This window comes from Lepeophtheirus salmonis, chromosome 3, assembly GCF_016086655.4.
Source record: "Lepeophtheirus salmonis chromosome 3, UVic_Lsal_1.4, whole genome shotgun sequence".
In the NCBI taxonomy this organism is placed as follows: Eukaryota; Metazoa; Arthropoda; class Copepoda; order Siphonostomatoida; family Caligidae; genus Lepeophtheirus; species Lepeophtheirus salmonis.
This window is the reverse complement of record NC_052133.2, coordinates 1,399,258-1,419,379: the sequence shown is the minus strand read 5'-3', so window position 1 is coordinate 1,419,379 and position 20,122 is coordinate 1,399,258. Positions and strand designations below refer to the sequence as shown.

Sequence of the window (20,122 nt, the reverse complement as noted above, 5' to 3'; positions counted from 1 at the left end):
GACATAAAAATATTTAAAGCGCCCTCTATGTTGTTACTATTTATATACCTATTCAATATTCATTAATACACTAACAATGAGTTGTAATACTTTCTAGAGGAGCATAAGCTCTAATCACGCAATCTGCTGTGGTGAAAAACATCCTTTTTGATGATAAATTTCATTTGGTAAACTCATATGAACTTTGTACAATTATAAGGCTATAATATTTGTCGTTGTTGTAATCATCCATCAACATCACGTGGTATTTAAAGTAACTCTTTCATTTTGGTATAATATTTGAAATTCTAAGAAATTGTTTTTGAGCAAAAAATTATGGATTTCCTTAATGTATACTACTCAAAATCAAAGTAGATATATGTTTTAAGTTTTTCTAAAGTAAATTTTAAAAACATTATCAAGCTGTTGATTTCAAATGATGAATTTGCACTTCAAAAATAAAGTGTCAATTTGGGTTTGTATAAGAAAATATGGTCAGTTTAATTCAAATAATATGTAATATTATATCTTTGAATAATAATTTAATTAATTCATAAGGATGATTATGTATTTATATGTTAGTTGCCGAACAAAAAGGGGTAGAAAACTTTATACAAAATGTATCATTTACTCATATCCCCAATTCATGAGTTTAGAAGGATCAAAATAATCTAATTTTAAGTAATTACATTTATTTGAGTCGGAGGTTAGGAAAGTCGCATGTATTTACGTACGTAGTTGAATGGATTGAGAATTGAAATAAGTTTTATTGAAATAGTATGAAATATTCCCCCATGAACGTTGCATTGATAATGTAATTAACTCATTGGGATGAACAAGATTCCTATATATGGTTCCAAAATAGAAACAATTGGAAACATCGGTCAGGATGTATTAATTGTCAATATCCCCATTCATGAGCTGAAAAGGATCAAAATAATATAATTTTAGAAACTTCTAACTAAGTACATCTAATTCCCATGAAGTAATAATTATGGCTGATGAGTGAGTCGGGAGTAATTAGAGTCACATGTACACACAGAGAATATGTATATTTATCTATGATTTGGAGCTGCAGATTTTAAAATAGCTGCAGATTCGTAGCTAGGATCTCTAAATAATATAAATATAATCTTAAGAAACTATTCGAATCGTACTCCAGGAATTAAATTTACATTCTCAGTCCTTAAAATAATAATAATAAAATTATTCTTAATGTATAGTTTGGAATAATATTTTTGGATCTTCATCTTGGCTCTAAATCCAACATTTTGAATTATGAGATTCCAAATCTATTTAACTCATTGTCCAAATACACTCAGCTCTACCGATTTTATTAATTAATCATATTAGTATCACAAGATCAATCGAAGAATAATATTTAATAATTATTTTAATCAACCTTACTACACAATGTACAAACACGAATTGAAATTGATACTTTATTTTTGAAGGACTTATTCAGCAGTTGAAATAATTAGTCTAATAATATTTTAAACATTTAAATTAGAAAACCCATCAACATAAATCTACTTTGCTTTTGAATTGTATACATTCAGTGAAACTATCATTTTTTGCTAAAGAACAAATTTTCGGGATTTCAAATATTATCAAAATGAAAGAGGTGCTTAAAATACCACGTGATGTTGATATAGAACTACAACTACGATAATTAATAATTATTATAGCGTTACATATGAATTCACCGAGTCGAATTTACATCAAAATGATACTTTTCACCCCAGGTTGTGTGATTTGAGCTTTAGCTCCTCCAGATAGTATTATACTGGGACTATATAACCTGAGACTACATAGTCTATACAAGGGATTTTGACTCTTAAGGCCCTTTTTTACCCTAGTGTATGCTACTATTAGCCTCATTTATGAGATTTTTCCTAGATATGTTAAAATATTTAAACCCAACTTGAGCAGTATTATCAGCAAAATGATATTGTTTAGATTGGTTTGAGATTCTTCCATAGTAAAATTAGAATTTGAAAAACGGAAAATAAATACATGTATTTGGAACAATTTGATCAGTGCTTACAAATTATATGATATTTTTATTTTCACATTTATGCTTATTATTTGATTTTCATTTAATAATCTTAAGTTTATCGTATAAATTTATTTCTTTATTTATTAAAAATATATATGTAATATTAACATAATGATATATGTTCTCTTAATTAATATAAATGTTTTGAAATTTTTTAATAAATGACTGTATATTTCCCTTCAATGGTACGAAATACCATTCATACTTCTTTCATCTTCTTTTTCTTCTTTACTTACTAAGGTATAGTATGAAAATAAGATGCAAGTTTATATAATCCCAGTATTAGAACTCATTGACTACACATTGAATGTTTTGGTAATGAGTTCTTATACTAAAACAATGGCAAACTATTACTCTTTTTATAATTGGACAAAGATCATATGAGTTTACAAACAGGAATTAGGAATAAGTACTCATTGGTTTTGGTCAACTACTACGTCAATTTCTTCACATCATAATTTTTTTATCTTTATATTCCTAGACGTCATCCTCATTAAATAATAAGTATGAGATATTTCATATTAATGAGTTTTATACTTGTAGAACTCATTGAATTGATATAACGTTTTAAAGAAAATGTAACGTGGCAAGTTCTAATTAAATATTATGTACAATCTATTTTATTCTTCAAAACATAGGTTTAAAAAATAAGTATCTATTTTAATTGATTTATTTTAGATTAAAAGTTTGATGATTTGGTGTGGACTGGTGAAGCACATTATTGATTATTGATATTAAATAAATTTTACATATTAACTGAGGGCTACCACTTTATTTTTTATTGAAATGTTATTTGATCCAACGAAGATGTTGCTCTGTCGATCTGGTGCTCTGCAGATATTTATTGAACTCATTATTAGTACCAAGGAATACTTTGTTTTTACTCATTGGTAATTTAAATCAGTATTAGAGTTTGGAGTATGCAACAATAACGTAAATTGAAATATAAAACACGAAAACTCTTCAAAGCAACCCTTAAAATATTATGCTTGAATATTAAATAGACCTATTGTCATCAATCATCCCATCGGGTATAATTAATAGTGATACAAATTAATTTCTTAAAAAATTGCCATCATGTTTAATGGATCAATATATTAATATTTATTTTTGTTCAAATTACACGACTGCATCAACATCATAATTTACGTCCTTTTTAAATGACAATTATACTATCTTGAATACGATTCTTAAAAACAATTTATTTAATCTCTCTCCCGATTCAGCATGTCTGATGGTGTTGACAACCCTCCTCTGCCTAATCCTAGTCATTGTCTCCTGATCTGAAGGTTGCCAATCAGTGAGAATGATTTCAACGTTTTCAATGTCAACACGTCTAATATCTCTCAGATGTTAATGTCGTTGAATATAGCAAGGGACTTAATTCTGATCTTATTTTCTGCTTCCAGGATTTGCCTAACACTGATGTAATAGTTGGCTCCGCTGAGTTGTTTGTACAACCGAATATGTTTACAATGTTATCGGACTGGGATATCAAAAGTAGACGAAGTCTTCATCTGCTCCATCCTGTAAGTACTTGTCAATATCGGCTACATTGAATGGAGAAGAATGAAAATGAAAGTAAATTTGGCATGCCAAACACTTTCGAGAAGTGTTGCAGATGTTTTCGACATACTCTCAAAAGATCTTCAATATCGGAATATATTAGGAAGCTCAACTAAATCCCCATTAAGAACATCCAACTATGATTATTGGCGCCCTCTCTTGGAATCAAGCTACAAGTATATCAAAGAATTAAAAACTTGCTGTGGTCAAAAAGTTGTTAATACAATCCAAAAAATAGGATATGTTGGATTTTTGATTGCAATTCAGAGTTTTATACAATTATATAATTATTTTATAGAAACAAATTGTCTAAAATATATTCTAATATACAAATTCAGTCAAGATCACTTGGAACTTTTCTTTCAATTCACTTTACCAACGGGCATAATAATAATCCTTCGGTCAGACAGTTTCCCTCCGCTTATAAAAGATTGATTATTCAACATGAAATTAAAGCAGGAACGAGAAGAAATTGCTTAAGTCAAGATATCACAACCTTTTCATCTTATCAGGGAAACAAAGGAAGATGCCAGATAAATATGCATAGCAACGATATGGAATTTATTCATATACATGGCTTAATTGATAAAGGTCCCTTGCAGATCGACCATGGCCACAGCAAAGTCCATAATCCTAATTCTTGCATAGCAATTTTGGACTATAAAAGAGTGGTCATCACTTACATTGCCGGATTTGTAGTGAAAAAAATTGGGAAAAACAATCTTTTCTCAAAAATGCATTGAATCTTTGTGGTGTCGTCACAAAACGAATTCAGGGTCAATTATGGCTTCATAAAGCAAAGATTGGGGAAGATCGTATCAAATATCACTAACCTATCCTTGTGAGGATGTAATTGAAGTTTGTGTAGAAACTGAAAAGATATTTGAAAGACTTTTAAATTCTACCAAACGGATTTTGCCGAGAGATTCCAGCCTGACTCTTAAAATTAGCATTCCAGTTTTGAAAAATATTGGCATTCTTAAAAATGAGGTCTTTCAATGCCTAAGTGATGATATATTTTATTCATTTCCAGAATATAATCATGTATTTTATTAGTATATAATATTTTTCAGAATAAATTATACTTCATTGATCAGATGTTTATTTATCTTAAATATTCTAAAAAATTTTTTATTAAAATTAGTATGTACTAGAACAAACCATAATATTAGGAATTAATAAGAAAAAATCAATTAGGAAAATGTTCTTCATTGTGTTGTTATAGGCTTCATGCGATTCAAGGCGAATTTAAATACCAATCGTAGATATTCCTTTTAGAGATGAATAATTATGATACTTATTTTAAGAATATAGATTTAGTATGAAGTATTTGAATTTTATGATCCTTATGTTGTTTGTCTTCATCAGCTGTCTCTCCCTTCAATTTTTTCAACAAGTAAGCAGTCTATATTTTTATCTCTATGCATCAGCTAGATGATATTTTTTCCAGCTAGATCTAGTTGGAAATCAGCTAGGCTGGTAACTCTAGCTAAATATTCAAGTCACCTTCTGATACCGGCGTGCCTTTCTTATTCTAAGAGAGCAGACCAGACGAATTAAGAACAAGATCAAAGTACGAGGTGACCACGTGATCAATACTTATATAAGGTAATGGTCGTGGTAACACTTTATTTGTGCGCTAGCTCCTAGTTGAATGCTACACCATAATTATGAATTGATTTAACTGCATATTCACCTTTTTAACTGAATTTATCCTAGATACTTAGACACGGGGCATTTCTCTATGTACCTTAGAATTAACAACCTAAGTTCTGCAAGGGAAGAAAAAATTGCATACGAAGATTTTGACGGTATCTAGGGAAAATGATAAATTGACTGTTTTATTAAAAGCGACATCTTTCGTGCGAAAAAGATATGTCTACGCCCAGGTATCTCCTTTAGCAAACATACCCGTTTCACTTCTTAGTTTTAGAGCTTTGTATATATAGAAGCTGACAGCTAGAAGCGAAAGGACAAACTCGAATCTCAGTTTAATTTTAACGTTCATTGGCAACTTCCTTTGATAGTGGACCTGTAGTAGGCTGTATCTAATAGTAATGCCGATTTAATATCTATCATCATAAGGCCTGATGTATTGATTTAAATATTTTTTGTGACTAAAGTTTATACTGTGCTTCTTTTTACTTTGGCTTCTTTCCTTCTCTACCGACCATCATCCATATCATGAAATCAAGTCGCCACAACTTGAAATATCAGGCTACTAGTAGTTCTGGTTCAAGTTATACTAAGGATAGACGAGAGACAAGAGCTCCATGTCACTCCACTTTTTCTACCTCTTCTGATCCAGCATCGGATCTCCATCCAAGTAACAATGAGTCATCATCTAAGGATACGGCGAAAAGTAAATCCAGTTCCAAGGTTAGGAATTCCCTCTCGCCTCTCCCTATGTCTACTATTAAAATAACTTTTTATTATGATTTCTTATTCTAGAAAAGGGTTTTTGATTCACCCAATCGGCGCTACTGGTTTCCAAAGAAAACTACAGAAATGAACGGACCCGGATTCAAATTCACCGTCATGTCTTATAATATTCTCTCTGATTCACTCATGGCATTTCATACAGAACTTTATAGGGGATGTAAAAATGATGATTTGATTTGGATCAATCGGTGGCCTAGGATCTTAAAAGAAATTCGATCCATATCCCCTGATGTTCTGGCACTTCAAGAGGCGCAAAGTGACCACTATGTAACTAATATATATCCTGACTTAAAGACTCTAAACTATGAAGGCTCCTTTAAAAAGCGCACTGGAAATAAATCTGACGGAGTTGCATTATTTTATAAGCCTTCGCGTTTAAAACTTCAAGACATAATTTCGCTAGAGTTCAATCAAAATCGCGTTGGTCTTGATAGAGACAATGTAGCTCTGATAGGTCAGTTTCAAACTAAAGGAAATCAGTCATTTATATTAGCAACAACACACTTATTGTTTAACCCTAAACGATCTGATGTTCGTTTGGCGCAAACTGCCCTTCTTTTGGCCGAACTTCAACGACTCTCCTTTGTCAATTTATCAAAATTTAGCCCCGTCATCATAGCAGGGGATTTCAATTTTACCCCTAATTCAATGGAACACAATTTTTGGATGAATGGAAAAGCAAAATTCAAACAAAATATCTCATTTGGCCTTCGGTAAGTTTATTATAAGTATGTGATAATTTCCCCCTTTGGATCTTATTGATATTATTTCAATAAATATTATCTTCTCTATATGCTATTGAATGTCCTATATCCACAATTATTTTTAGTTTTTCCTTATTTATTTGTTTTTATAGTTTTTTAATTTAAGTTTCAGCTTTGTGTTTTTCAATGATTATTTATAAATCCATTTTTTCTATATTCCCCTAAAATTCTTAAGTTATTTGTTTATGTGCCTCTATTTCTTAACTTGTTGAATTTTGTTTCATATTATATTCCTGTTACTGGACATAAATTGATTGTAAACTCAATATGTTGCATATAATTCTGTATTTTAGAGATTTACTAATTTTAACTTGTAAGTAAAGCTTAAGTAATTGCTTTAACTATATAGTTATTTAATAGAAGAATTTAGAAATACGATAGTTTTGATACAACACATAACTAAATTAACTAAATGCTATTTATTCGATTAATTAATTCTTAAGTAAATAAATAATATTAATAATATAACATGAATGTTGGTAAATCATAACATTTAAATACCAACTACATTTTACTTACATTAATACTATTTATAAAGTTATCTTAATTTATTTATATACATATCATATTTTCATTAAATTCTTTTATTTTCTAGCTCGATTGGCTTGACGTCAAATTGTGTTCATGAACACGTAGAGAAGTATCAACATGAGACTGGATCATCTTTAGCCAATAAAAGTCCACATTTTATTGACAGAAGTGCTCGTCTCTTTAATCCACTAAAAGTTCCATACAATCCTTATGAAGCACCTTTTGAGGAAATTAATCATAATTTTAGCTTTAATTCAATTGAAACATTGGATCAAGGCGTTACTTGTAAGCATGACGATAGATGGCGTAGAGTAGACTATTTGTTTTATTCCAGCAGTAAATCCTCTATGTTATATGGAAAAAATGAAGGGAAGCTAAAATTGGTTCAAGTTTTACGATCTCCAATGTCCAAAGGTTTGAAAGGGTTACGTATTCCCTCTAAGATGTTCCCTTCCGATCATATAAGCCAAGCAGCCAAATTCATACTTCTAAAATAATATCGGACTCATCTATAAAATAATGTATAATAATTAGGTAAGGCATTAAGACCCAAATCAATTAATGTATTTTTGAAATTAGATTTTATATGGCATGTAATCTCTTAATATATTTTTTATGTCTCCGTATATTTGTATTACTCTATATTTATATATATATATATATTGTAAATCCCGTCTGATGAGCTGGTATATGTTCCTATTTCTAAATTATTAAAATGTTCATTTGATAGAAAGATTAACTAATTCTAATAGATACTCTCATCTTTCTAACAGTCTTGGAGTAAAAATGATGAAATATTTCGTTAATAAAAAACTATTATTGGTTGTTATTGAGCTCGCCAATACATTAATTTTATAATTAGTGGACAGTAAAACATAATCAGTAAATACACCTTGATAATGTACGTATACCTAATAGAGAATGTAATACATAGAGACGACAAGTTGGGAAATATCTTTATCTAAATTTCAGCTTTTAACCATCATTTATGAAGGAGAGAAAAAAGTAGAAAGTTGTAAAATAGTAGTCTTCTTCCTTTTAAAATATTGCTTATGGCCAATTAAATTTACTTGACTGATTTAGAAAAACCAATGAATATGCATAACGTTGAATAGTTCAAACTTGTATTTCAAACCAAGAACATTCCTACGCAATCTATTTTTATAGCAGCTGAATTCTTTAACCCCACATGTAACCTCAAAAATACGTAGCATCACAATGGCAAACTACTACCACAAATAACTTGTCCTCTCTTTATATTTATTCCTCTATGGATTTGTGAGATTATCACAAGAAATAAATGTACGGTTGTATTTCCTGAAATTGTAATAAATCCAGTTTACTGATCAGTTAGCTAAGTATTTCGGAAAATTATATTCAACTTTAACATTAGTAATAAGATTAATTGAATAGTTGACATGTTAGGTTTATATTTACAAAATTCTATCTCATGAACTAATGAAAATATATGTATGAAATGATGATCTCCAACCATTTTTTAGTATGGTAATATAATCGATTTTTATCAACTCTCGAGGTATCAAACTAAATTGTCCTAGATTAAATATTAAATAATTGCTACTAATTCACATATCTGTATCGGCATATTCTTCCATTACAACAAATGGCACATAAATCTAAAAATAGACAAGAAAAAATCAACAACAAATAAATTATATACATTACCTAGGCCAAGGACTCATGTAAGCAGGACAGGACACTGCGCTCACGTGTTTCCAATATGGGTCTTTGTTGATTCTATATGGAATGTCTCTCCTTCAAGTGTAACTCTACAAAATAAAGAGTTTTTAAAAGTATTTTGCTTGGGGAAATCATCAAAATAAAAAAAATGAGGCTATATATTTTTAATAGAAGTGGTATTTTATTAAAACTTTAATCAAAATACATTACATCAAACATTAAAAAGATATAAAAAAGAAAAGGCACTATCAGAAAGTACGAAGTAGGTCCAAGTCTACAAGTCAGAAGATTTTGATTGAAATTTATCTTTTTTTCTATTAGCTTCTGAATTCTTAGCTGCCATTCTCTTTTTTGTTAAAAATCGGATGTCATCATTCAGTTTAGTACTTATATTTTTACCCATGGCATTAAACAAAGCGAATGAAATTATTTGAAGAAAAGCTGACCAGGAGTGTCCTTCCTCGCACTTTACTCCCACAACGGCGATAATGTCAGAGTTTAAATTGTCCTGCATCCTGTCAATGAATGTGGCAAAAAATGAAGCTCTAGGATTTGAGGTGCCAAGTAAACTGTCCTTCTCTTTAGAAGTAGCTGTGATGTTAGAGAACATGGAGTGACCATAAAGTCAGGAGAGGTAGAGAAGGTCGGATGGGGTCGACAACCCCCCTCTGCTCATTATGTCGATGACCTCTTTCAGGTCTACATGCTGATTGGTTGGGCTATCGAAGGGTATTGAGTCCGGAGGTGTGTCTCTGATGACTCAACACTGACTGGAGTAGCAACTCTTTTCAGGTGTCTTGGGGTTGGCAGAGAACGACCAGTCTGACTCTTGTAAAGCCTCCGCAGACGGAGAAGCCGTATGTACATTCGGATTCTGTCGAGAGCATTTTTTATACTAACTCGCTGAATTGAACAATAAAATACTGGGCAAATTCAAGAAGCTACTCTAGAGCTTTCTAGAAGGCCTATTATTATTATTATTTTTTTTTTTGACGTTTTTCAGAGACAATTTGTCTAGTTTTCTGAGAGACAAACACAAAGATTTTATCTTAGTTAATTTTTCCTTGGTTATTCGGAATACATAGTTCTCAGTATCCCAAACAATTCCTAAGTGTTCTAAAATTTTAGTGGGGATTAAGTTACTTTTCTGTCCATTTACATTAAAGGCAAGTGAAGGTAGACTTACAATTGTACGGCAAGCGTCTTGGATTACTGAATCTCTGGAAACGCTTTGTATTATAATATCATCTAGATAAATACTACATGATATATTCAAATTTGATCTTAGGAATTGAGTTATCCTTCTCATTAGTTTAGTGAAAATTCTAGGGGCACTGCTTAGGCCGAAACAAAGAACGTTAAATTTAAAAAAGTTATCTCCCCATTTAAAGATAAGAAACCTTCTATGATCGCTATGAATCAGAAAAGAATGATAAGCGTCTGTTAGATCAATGGAACATAGGAAATAATCGCTTTTTATCGAAAGTTTTAATTTTTGAGGTGTTTCAATTTTGAACTTTGAGTGGACTACAAAACGATTTAGAGGTTTAAGATTAATAATCACTCTCCGTCTTATATTTTGTAATTTCGTAATCCCGTTTTGTATTGTATTTTGTTTGAATTTTGCTTTTCCATTCATCCAAAATTTAGGATTAGAGAAAAACTTCTTCGTCTTTGCATCACCTTCGTGGTGGTATTACACTCGATTCTTTTGAGGATGACGACCTTTTAAATCCGGTTTCTCATGTGCTCACTTTAACTAACACAAGACTTAGTATTAGGGGCCAATCTGAATATTTATTAAATACTTTTCAAGGACCATCCAAACCCACTAGCACCCCCACTTTAAGTCGCTGCCTTCGATCATTGATGCAAGCGGTAGTAATTAATATCCTACCATTTAAACCCCATAGCACCCGGGCGGCTATGGTGGCCTTTAAACGTAATGAAGATAGCTCATTGGCAGAAATAGTTAAGCAGGGTTTTTGGCCTGAGGACTCAATTGCTTTCCAACGTTTTTATAACGTGCCTCTATTTTCTTGAAATTTCAGGAAGATATTAATCTCAGAATCATGGGTTTGGGTCTCCCATGTTATAATTTTTTTAAATCTTCAATTCAAAGTTGAAAAACACTTCTAGAAAATAAACCACATCAAGATATTACTTCTATCTGGGTGAAGGGCTAATAACTATTTGAAAAAAATTGTTATATATGTGTGTGTGTTAATATTATAGTTCTTATATGTTGAACGTTATCGAATTTCACTTTACTTATAAGAATATCTAAATATGTCTACGAAAATGAAAATACACATTTTGTAAATTGTATTAAACTCAGTAAATTAATGCACTTAATTAATTAAAACTACGAAATCGGGAAGCGCGATCACGGTCTTCTCGCTGTGTCTTAATTCATTAGGGTTTTTCACCCGCTGGAAACCATGTAACTCCCTTGCATTATACAAAGTGTTTAACGCAGCAATGATAAGAAATTTTATACATTACCTAGGTTTGTCCGTAGTAATGTACAATTTCATTAATTGCGTAGTTCTACAATTATTGTGTCCCCCTTCCATGGTTTTTTTCTTTCCTTCTATCTAGGTTTTTTGCAAGGACTGCAAAAGAGGACAGTCACTAACATTTATTTTTCAAGAGCGCGTCCAACAGAGGGAATAAGAATTTAAGCCAAATAAGTTGATATCATCTAAGTTTGAACTTTACTTAGAAAGAATAGCATAATTTTCATTTAATAAATTATTATGATTGTGTTTAAAATTGGTTACTATGTATTGCCACATATATTTATAATTATATAAATAATCTTTTGAACTTCATGTAATGAAAGGAAACGTGAATTCATTAATTGTTTACTCCAGTTTTTAACTTTTGACTGTTTGTCTGGTGGGAGAATGACCTGACTTTCAGCGGTATCCCGTATAAAGCCCAAATGTTCAATTTATTTGGATGGCAAAAGATTACTTTTGTTAAAATGGATACGAAGACCTAGATAAGACGACAGAACTGCTACGGTACAAGTATCTAGCAGAGCGGAGTCGTAATCCGAAGCCTGAATAATAAAATCGACCAGATAAATATTGCAAACGATGTTCAATTCACCTCTTAGATAAATAATAACAGGTTTTAGTAAATTTTAAATTTGCTAATTACGATGAATTTATTCAAGGCTTTAACATTAATAATAATTCGCCAGCCTCCAGTCTTCTTGGTAATGGCAAAAATACTAGATGTATACTTCTGGATTTGTAGCAGAGGTAACTATTGATATATCCCTACGTTTAAGCATGTCATCAATTTCTTGTTGAATAGCCTGATAACTCTCCTTTGAATATGCAGGATTATGAAAACACATGCTAGGAAGGCCTTGAGAGATAAATTGCAGTTAGTTACCCGATTTAACTGCATTCGTAATGGATAAACTATTTGATAAAAGGGCCCAATTTGACGAAAAAAATGATGTTTTGCCTGCACGCGAAGAGGCGGCAATGTCGTCATCAACAAAAGAAAGTCCAGCAATCAACAGCCGGGTGTATGAATTCGTAATAACGGTACTTACGAATAATTCCTCCAATATTCAAATATTGCAGTCCGCAAAAGCATGAATAATTGTATTGAACAATTTTCCTGGGTCCTTGCAAGGAGCATTGAAGAATATACATCCTGAAGATATTTGAAATTGCGAAGTAATCGCTTTCCATCTTTTACTTTAGAAATTGAACCCATGATTCTCTTCTTCCATAATATGGCAGGCCCAATATTTTTAAGAACTTGTCGCAGATTTTCTGCGGCTCTCCTTAGTGGATAAAATGTTTTCCCACAGTTGAACATTGAGTCTTAGCTCAAATCATGAAAGGAGATAATACCCCTCGATAAGGCTAACCATTCTAATTGTTTTGGTTCCACGAGGTTTTTAAAATAAAACTTCTTCTTACAGTTCTGTCGCACCACATCAATGGTGGAGGGGGATGAAAATGAGGGTGTTCCTTTCCAAATAATCCTATGTGCTGCCGCTAAAGATGGAGATAATTCCACCAAGTGATCATTTATAAAATCTGGTCCCAGCATAACCCATGTGTACATCGGGTGAGAGGACATATTGGCTCGCCACTCAGTCTCTGGATGTATTGAAAGGTCAATTATAACTTTTTGATAGACTTTGGGCAGTATTCTTGAGAGCAGAGATAATCCTCCACCCACAAGAGATATAGGTCGTTTGATTGAGGGTAAATAGCTCCTATGAAAAAACATATTAAGCCAGGATTCTTCTTCTTCAATTGCTCTCTCAGTGAGCCAGGGAATAGCTGTTGCCTTATATAGTATATTAGGAATAATTAAGAAATTATATAGGTCAATCCTCTTCTGAAGATTGAAACTTCTCCATTGGTAAATGGAAGAACACACATACTTTTTTAGGAATGTCCAGTTAGAATAAGAGGCACCTTTTGAATCCCATAGAATTCCCAATATTTCCACTGTGTCCTTAATAGAACATTCGGCAATTTGAATAGCCTTACATGGGCTCCATTTACCAATAGGAAGAACAACGGTCTTTTTATAGTTGATTTTCAAACCGGACCTCATTTCATACTTTTTGAAGTAGTTCAAAATCATTTCAATTCGTCTAGTTAATTGAGCCTCTGACTTAGCTTCTAACAACAATGTGACGTCGTCGGCGTACATATCGATTATATGTCTCGAGGTCCCAAAATCCACTCCAAACCCCTTAAATTTCTTTATAATGTAATCTCCTAGATCTTTTAATGCAGCAACGAATAATAGGGGACTGAAGGGCAACCTTGACGGCAACTCTTTCTTAAGGTAATTGGGCCGCTTTCTCCCTCCCCCATCGAAATAGTTGATGTGCCATTAAATAGAAGAGCTCTAACGGGATTAAATAATTCTTTTAATTGCTTTCAAAATATGACTGTGTAGGACAGAATCAAATGCTTTGCTAAAGTCCACAGCTATAATTGCACCTAAAAACTCCATTTTTACGTATAATTTCAACAGCAGACTGTACATTTCTTGAAATGTCTGAAATCTTCCTTCCCTTTAGGAAACCTTTTTGTTCTTTCCCAAGTTTGGAGTTCAAAATGGGTTCTATTTTACTGGCAAGACCACCCGAAAGAATGCGATAGATCTCATTGAGTATCGTGATTGGTCTCCAATTGTTGATATGGTTAGCCGCCCCCTTTTTTGGGATCATACACCCCCAACAAGCTTTTGGAAGCGCCTATGAAAGAGTTTCAAAATTTCCTGTGTGTCAGTGATAGTTTGGCCCTCGTCAATGATTTTCTTGATTAAGGTAGTTGATCGGCCTTTCCGGAACAATTTTTTTAATCTTTTAGAAGCGTTTGTTTCTGAAACAATTTTTTCCTTAAACTCCATCTCAACAATCTCCGAAGTACGATATAAATTGGCAGTATCTGCTGTAATTGAGCGTAAAAAGAGAGATCCGTTATTCAAAACATCTTCAAGATCCTTTTCAAATGATACTGCTCTCTTCGTTTTTCTTCTAATAAATCGTATTGTTGTGAATTTAACAGTAGAGGTCAACAAATTAGCCATTTTCATTGCATTAAAAGTAGAATTAAAACCATGAGTCAAATTTGACTTTAGTTCTTTGATAAAAATTTTATCCAACACTACCCACCTTGGGGTCTTAAAACGTTTCCTTGAATGATATTGTTGAATATCAATTTCAATCATTTTATGATCAGATCCAGGATGAGGGCGATAGAGTGCATTAGTTGTTTTTGACCGGATAGAAGAAGAAGCAAGAGTTAAATCGATCCGTGAGGACTTCTTCCCACTTCTCCAAGACACACTATCCTTTGGGTTAAAAAATCCAATGATATCACATACGTCAAGTTCCATGATAAGTTTGGTCAATATTTGAAGATTAGGGTATCGAAAATTTGATTTATATAGATCTACATTAAGATCACTAATTAACAGGAGAGGATACATGTAATTTTTGCAGACGTTAATGATTGCCTGAAAGAAGGCAAAGCATATTCGGTCCATAAGCGTTGACTAAATAGAAACCACCACTCACTGTTGAAATAAATATTTTATGCCATTCCCCCCCACTAGAGAATTCATTTACGCAGATGGGATTATTGATAGTCTTTGAGACCAACGAAAGTATTCCCCGATGTGTCCTGTCTCCTGTGAAAAAGTGATGATAGTTTTTGGAATACAAAATTGGCACTTAAGTGAGCAAGACTTGGAAGTAGGGGACTTCACATCTTGGAGGCAGATAATATCCGGTTTTCCATAGAGTAGACTTTTCATAAGAGAATGTCGAGAAATTCGATCTCTTCCCCCCTCGTATTCAGTGACAGTATTTTACCGATTCCCATATTAATATTTTGATCCCTAGAAATAGGTGGCTTGAAGAAATCATCGATTTTGGTTTGCTTCTTAAAATACATTATTATTATTATTTTTTTTTATGAAAATAAGGTAAAATTAATTTTTTAGCAGCTTATTTGGAGTTTGTTCTTTCTGTGGGGAGAGACCGGAAGTTGAAGAAGATCTTTTTGAAACCGAACCAGACCTTGTCCTAGAAAGTAAAATGAGGTCAGGATTTAGTTGTGGTTTTTTTGGCTTGCATGCAATGGTTGATGAGTCCATATTATTTTTCTTTGAATTTTTTATTCTGTCTTCCTTTTGAACACCCGAAGGTGCTATAATTTCTTCAATTGTATTCGCTGAGGCGGAGTCAATTGAGGCAATATTCTCTACCATTACCTCCGAGGGAACAATGTTATTTTCATTAAGTAAAGGACGATTTTCTTCAACAGTTGATCCTTTTTTAGGGTCCTCTTTAGTTTCTCCACTATTATCCTCCTCGCATATCATTTTCGGTACCTCAGAGGGAACAACGTTATTTTCCTCAAGCCCAATATCTTCCTCACATGTCATTTCTGGGACATTATCAGAGTTTTCAATATACGTTTGTACTACTTTTTCGAGACATGATGATTCTTCTCTTGATTCTAATCCAACAGTTGCTTCAGAAATAATCTCCTCTTGAGGAACTTCTTCATCCGGAATTGGTGGTGAACTTAACAGGGAGTATTTTGCCTTGCTTCTGGCAATAGTATGTTTTAGCACATTAGCGTACTCTTGAACATTTACACGATCAGAAAGTACGAAGTAGGTCCAAGTCTACAAGTCAGAAGATTTTGATTGAAATTTATCTTTTTTTCTATTAGCTTCTGAATTCTTAGCTGCCATTCTCTTTTTTGTTAAAAATCGGATGTCATCATTCAGTTTAGCACTTATATTTTTACCCATGGCATTAAACAAAGCGAATGAAATTATTTGGAGAAAAGCTGCCCAGGAGTGTCCTTCCTCGCACTTTACTCCCACAACGGCGATAATGTCAGAGTTTAAATTGTCCTGCATCCTGTCAATGAATGTGGCAAAAATGAAGCTCTAGGATTTGAGGTGCCAAGTAAACTGTCCTTCTCTTTAGAAGTAGCTGTGATGTTAGAGAACATGGAGTGACCATAAAGTCAGGAGAGGTAGAGAAGGTCGGATGGGGTCGACAACCCCCCCTCTGCTCTTTATGTCGATGAACTCTTTCAGGTCTACATGCTGATTGGTTGGGCTATCGAAGGGTATTGAGTCCGGAGGTGTGTCTCTGATGACTATTAACTCTTGGCATGATGTACAGCTGATCTTCTTCTTCAAAGAAAACCCTATATACCTTACAACAAAGTATAGAGCATTACTCTCTTCCTTAGAAGCTAGTTCCTGGAGGTCATGATATTATAGTATTGTAAAAATAAGTAATACCTAAATAAAGAAGCTTACTATTAACAAATATCTTATTTACCTGAGAATTTGACAAGAATACGAATCTTATTCTCTGTTTCCAGGATCTGTCTCACAGTGATATAGTAGATATCTTCACTTAGTTGTCTGTACCAGCCAAACCTTCTTTTGGTGGGACCGGACTGGAACTTGCCGAGGAGTACATAAGAGAAGTCTTCATCTATGAGATGGTACTCAGCAAGATCTACTGCAGTAAGGCACGTCTGCTTTGTTTCTAGGAAGGTTTCGGAGGGCAGGTGCTTTACTGTTTTGCCACTCGATGAGAAAATCGACAAAATCTCTCAAGAAAGAGAGGGCAAGTTTTTTCTTATCAGAAATTGGTTCTCAAAGCTCATCTCTCTTTTCGCAATCAACTCCAGGTGTCTTGACGTTCAGTAAATTCCACATAGTCCTAAGCTCACATTCTCCCACATGAGTACGGTTGAAAGAAGACAAGGTGAATATTATCTAGCTTTTGGTTTGGTGAAGAGGAGAACCATTTTCTTACGAATGAAATAGAGCTTAGAAGCTTGCTTAGGTTCAATCTCTGAGGAGTTGAGAAACTTCACTAACTTGTTGAAAATGTCTTCTCCGGTCTGTGGTTGATTCAATTCTTCTTTTGCTCCCAGAAAGGAAGCCAAATTGATGGCTTGAATCACAGTGTTGACCTTGCCTTCTGAGGTGATGTGTGACACTACCTTTTTGTCAATCAACACACCAGAGTGGTACATATCTGTCTCAAACGGAATGCTGGCTACTACTTGGGGTTCCAACTTCTCATCATTGGATAGCTTCAAAAGGCCAACACTTGGTTTTGTGATGAGGGTAACGTTTGATGGGAGTGTCTCCTTGGCCAATTTGTCACCAAGTTCTTCAACAGAACTCATTTAATTGAACTATTGAGCCCTACGTGACGTGGTCATAGCTTGAGTTGGCATTGAAGAAGCTTGAGGAGTTGAGAGGTAGTTGGGGCAGTTGGGGCAGTTTGGCCATAGTGATGGTACCTCATCTGGTTTGAGGTACCTGTAAAAGAAGGACAGTTATAAGCATACGTATCAAAAGTGAGCAGCTGTTTTACCTCTTCTTCAGAGGCTTGCCATGAGTCGGACTTCTTTTAGACTCACAGATGAAATCAGATTCGTTGAAATGCAGGGAACACAGATTTGTACTTTTGGATGGTGCCTAATCTGTCTTCTTCAGATCTGTTTCTCTTGGAATGACTCTCAGCAAGGCGGTATCATGTCTGGGGTTTCTTTCTTTGTTTGGCCACAGATGGATCGTAACACCAGACTGTTGTGGCTCCTTGTCATAGCCCGTTCTACACCCTGGAGCACAACACTTAGTGGGCATGAATGGAATTACAAAACACAATAAAGAGGGGGTCCACAAAGTAACTTATAGTTATTACTTATTATCTTACCAAACACGTTGCAATGTTTTTTGTTTTTTGCATTTGAATTCATGTTTGCGCGTGCCCGGTCCTGTTTACAGGAGTCCTTGGCTGAACGGACGTGGGCAACCATTGAGTTCAGTTCATTGAATTGTTCATCACACAATTACATTTGAAATCTTTTGAAGCCATAATTACATGAATAACACTAAATAACACGAAAAAATGCTAGAGAGTACTTGCAAGCGACTACACTGGAAGCGAGAATAGCAAAGATTGAGATAGAACAAAGGAAATATAGGTCTTTGTAGTTGAAGGACGCATGTTCTAGACGGTTCGGTTAAAATTTTGCTATTCTGATGGAGTGTTGGCGCTTGCTGGGTAAGCGAATGGTATTGAATACAAATTGTTTAACGTAGCAATGACATGAAATCAATACTTGGTTTGTTATTGTTAATAACTATATACTTACAATATTTTATAACATAAATATTTAAAAAAAACTTTCTCAATGTTAGCATCACAACTAAAATATGGATGGAAAAAGTAATCGTAGAATTTTTCTTACACACTGGAAAATATTAAGATTATAATAGATTATAGAATAGAGACAAAAATATATAGAGGTGACAAGGCATGCGAAAAGCTTTTTCATTGCCTTTAGCTGTTCACGTTTTCGTATAATATTAAATATAGGAGTATATTCGATATCTTATTTGAACTCTGGGATTTAAAAGAAATGGAGATATAACATTTTGAAAAGAACTCGTATTCGGAGTTTTTAGAGACATAAAAGTCAATTAATTTTGACGTCACTAGGAAAACATTTATTGATTTAAAGAAAAAACTTGTTTTAGTCCTCATTGCAAAAAAAATCATATCAAATTTCAAAAAAATATCTTCAAAGTATGCAAAATAGTCACTTATGCATATCAATTGTTGCGGTACATTTGTTCAGAATTGAAACGAACTTACGAATTCAATATTCTTCCCCTTCTCACTTCGAAATCTAAATGCATCTGCCCTCATAATGGATCCTAAGAATGAAAACGTCTTCTTCTTCAAAGAGAACCCAATATACCCTACATTCATATTCCTATGGGGTGGGATGCAATTCAAATTTAGGTAGTTTGAAGTAAAGGATAATTCCTTTTCCATAAATTCTCAAGGATATCTTAAACAGTTTGATCATACAATGTGATTGACTATCAAACGTTTTGGACACAATGGGAAGCCTTGGAGAGGTATGCCAATAGTTTTTACATTTTTATTTCGAAAATATCGACAAAGAACATAATCACCTCCCATTTACTGATTGCAGCTAAGATATGTTTCAAATGGTTGTGCTAAAGTTCATAAGAACAAATATATCGCATATTTATTTCACCTGACTTTATTAGTTACACAAGATCCCTTAGAAATATATGCAGGCAATTAAGCCTAATGGCCTAGTGTGTCGCCTAGAAGCAATCATTTTAATCCCGTCACTTCTTGTTAAAACTTGATACATATGAATGAATTTTTTGAATATTCCCTACGCTTGAACTATATTAGTTTAAACAATGCTGCTTTTAATTTGTAGCCGTACTTGGATCGACTATTCATAATATCAAAAATATTATCGTGCAAATAATTTCACCTCCATTATTAATCAATGTCATGACTACGACAGACCTCGAAAGCTCTTCGTTCCACTTATAGCTCTTTATCTCCTCATATGATGACGGCATGATGCTAACTGAACTACGTATCGCCAGCTGACAAGAATAGCTTTCCTATTTGGTAACCGGTTTTTTATTTGATAATGTCGTCTTCAAGTTATCAAGGTTTAAAGTAGGCGACAAT

General features: G+C 33.3%; 1 protein-coding gene and 1 long non-coding RNA gene across 5 annotated transcripts in view; both read left to right on the top strand.

Annotated features, from left to right (window-relative positions):
- Positions 1–2,449: 2,449 nt before the first annotated feature.
- Positions 2,450–3,946, top strand: LOC121114488 (uncharacterized). Its single transcript, XR_011779135.1, has 2 exons — positions 2,450–2,542; positions 3,265–3,946. It is a non-coding gene; the product is annotated as an uncharacterized lncRNA (long non-coding RNA).
- Positions 3,947–5,534: 1,588 nt separating this feature from the next.
- The window catches only part of LOC121114490 (protein angel homolog 2), a 41,485-nt gene continuing 26,897 nt past the window's right edge, over positions 5,535–20,122 (top strand). For 2 of the 4 annotated variants that reach the window (XM_040708466.2, XM_040708467.2), the window contains exons 1-3: positions 5,539–5,983; positions 6,056–6,759; positions 7,406–7,875. In XM_040708466.2, coding sequence (XP_040564400.1) covers positions 5,789–5,983; positions 6,056–6,759; positions 7,406–7,838 — 1,332 coding nt within the window. In that variant the 5' untranslated portion in view covers positions 5,539–5,788 and the 3' untranslated portion in view covers positions 7,839–7,875. Of the gene's footprint in view, positions 5,984–6,055; positions 6,760–7,405; positions 9,284–20,122 lie in introns of those variants that run through there. The other 2 variants (XM_040708468.2, XM_071886858.1) reach the window with 2 other exon arrangements.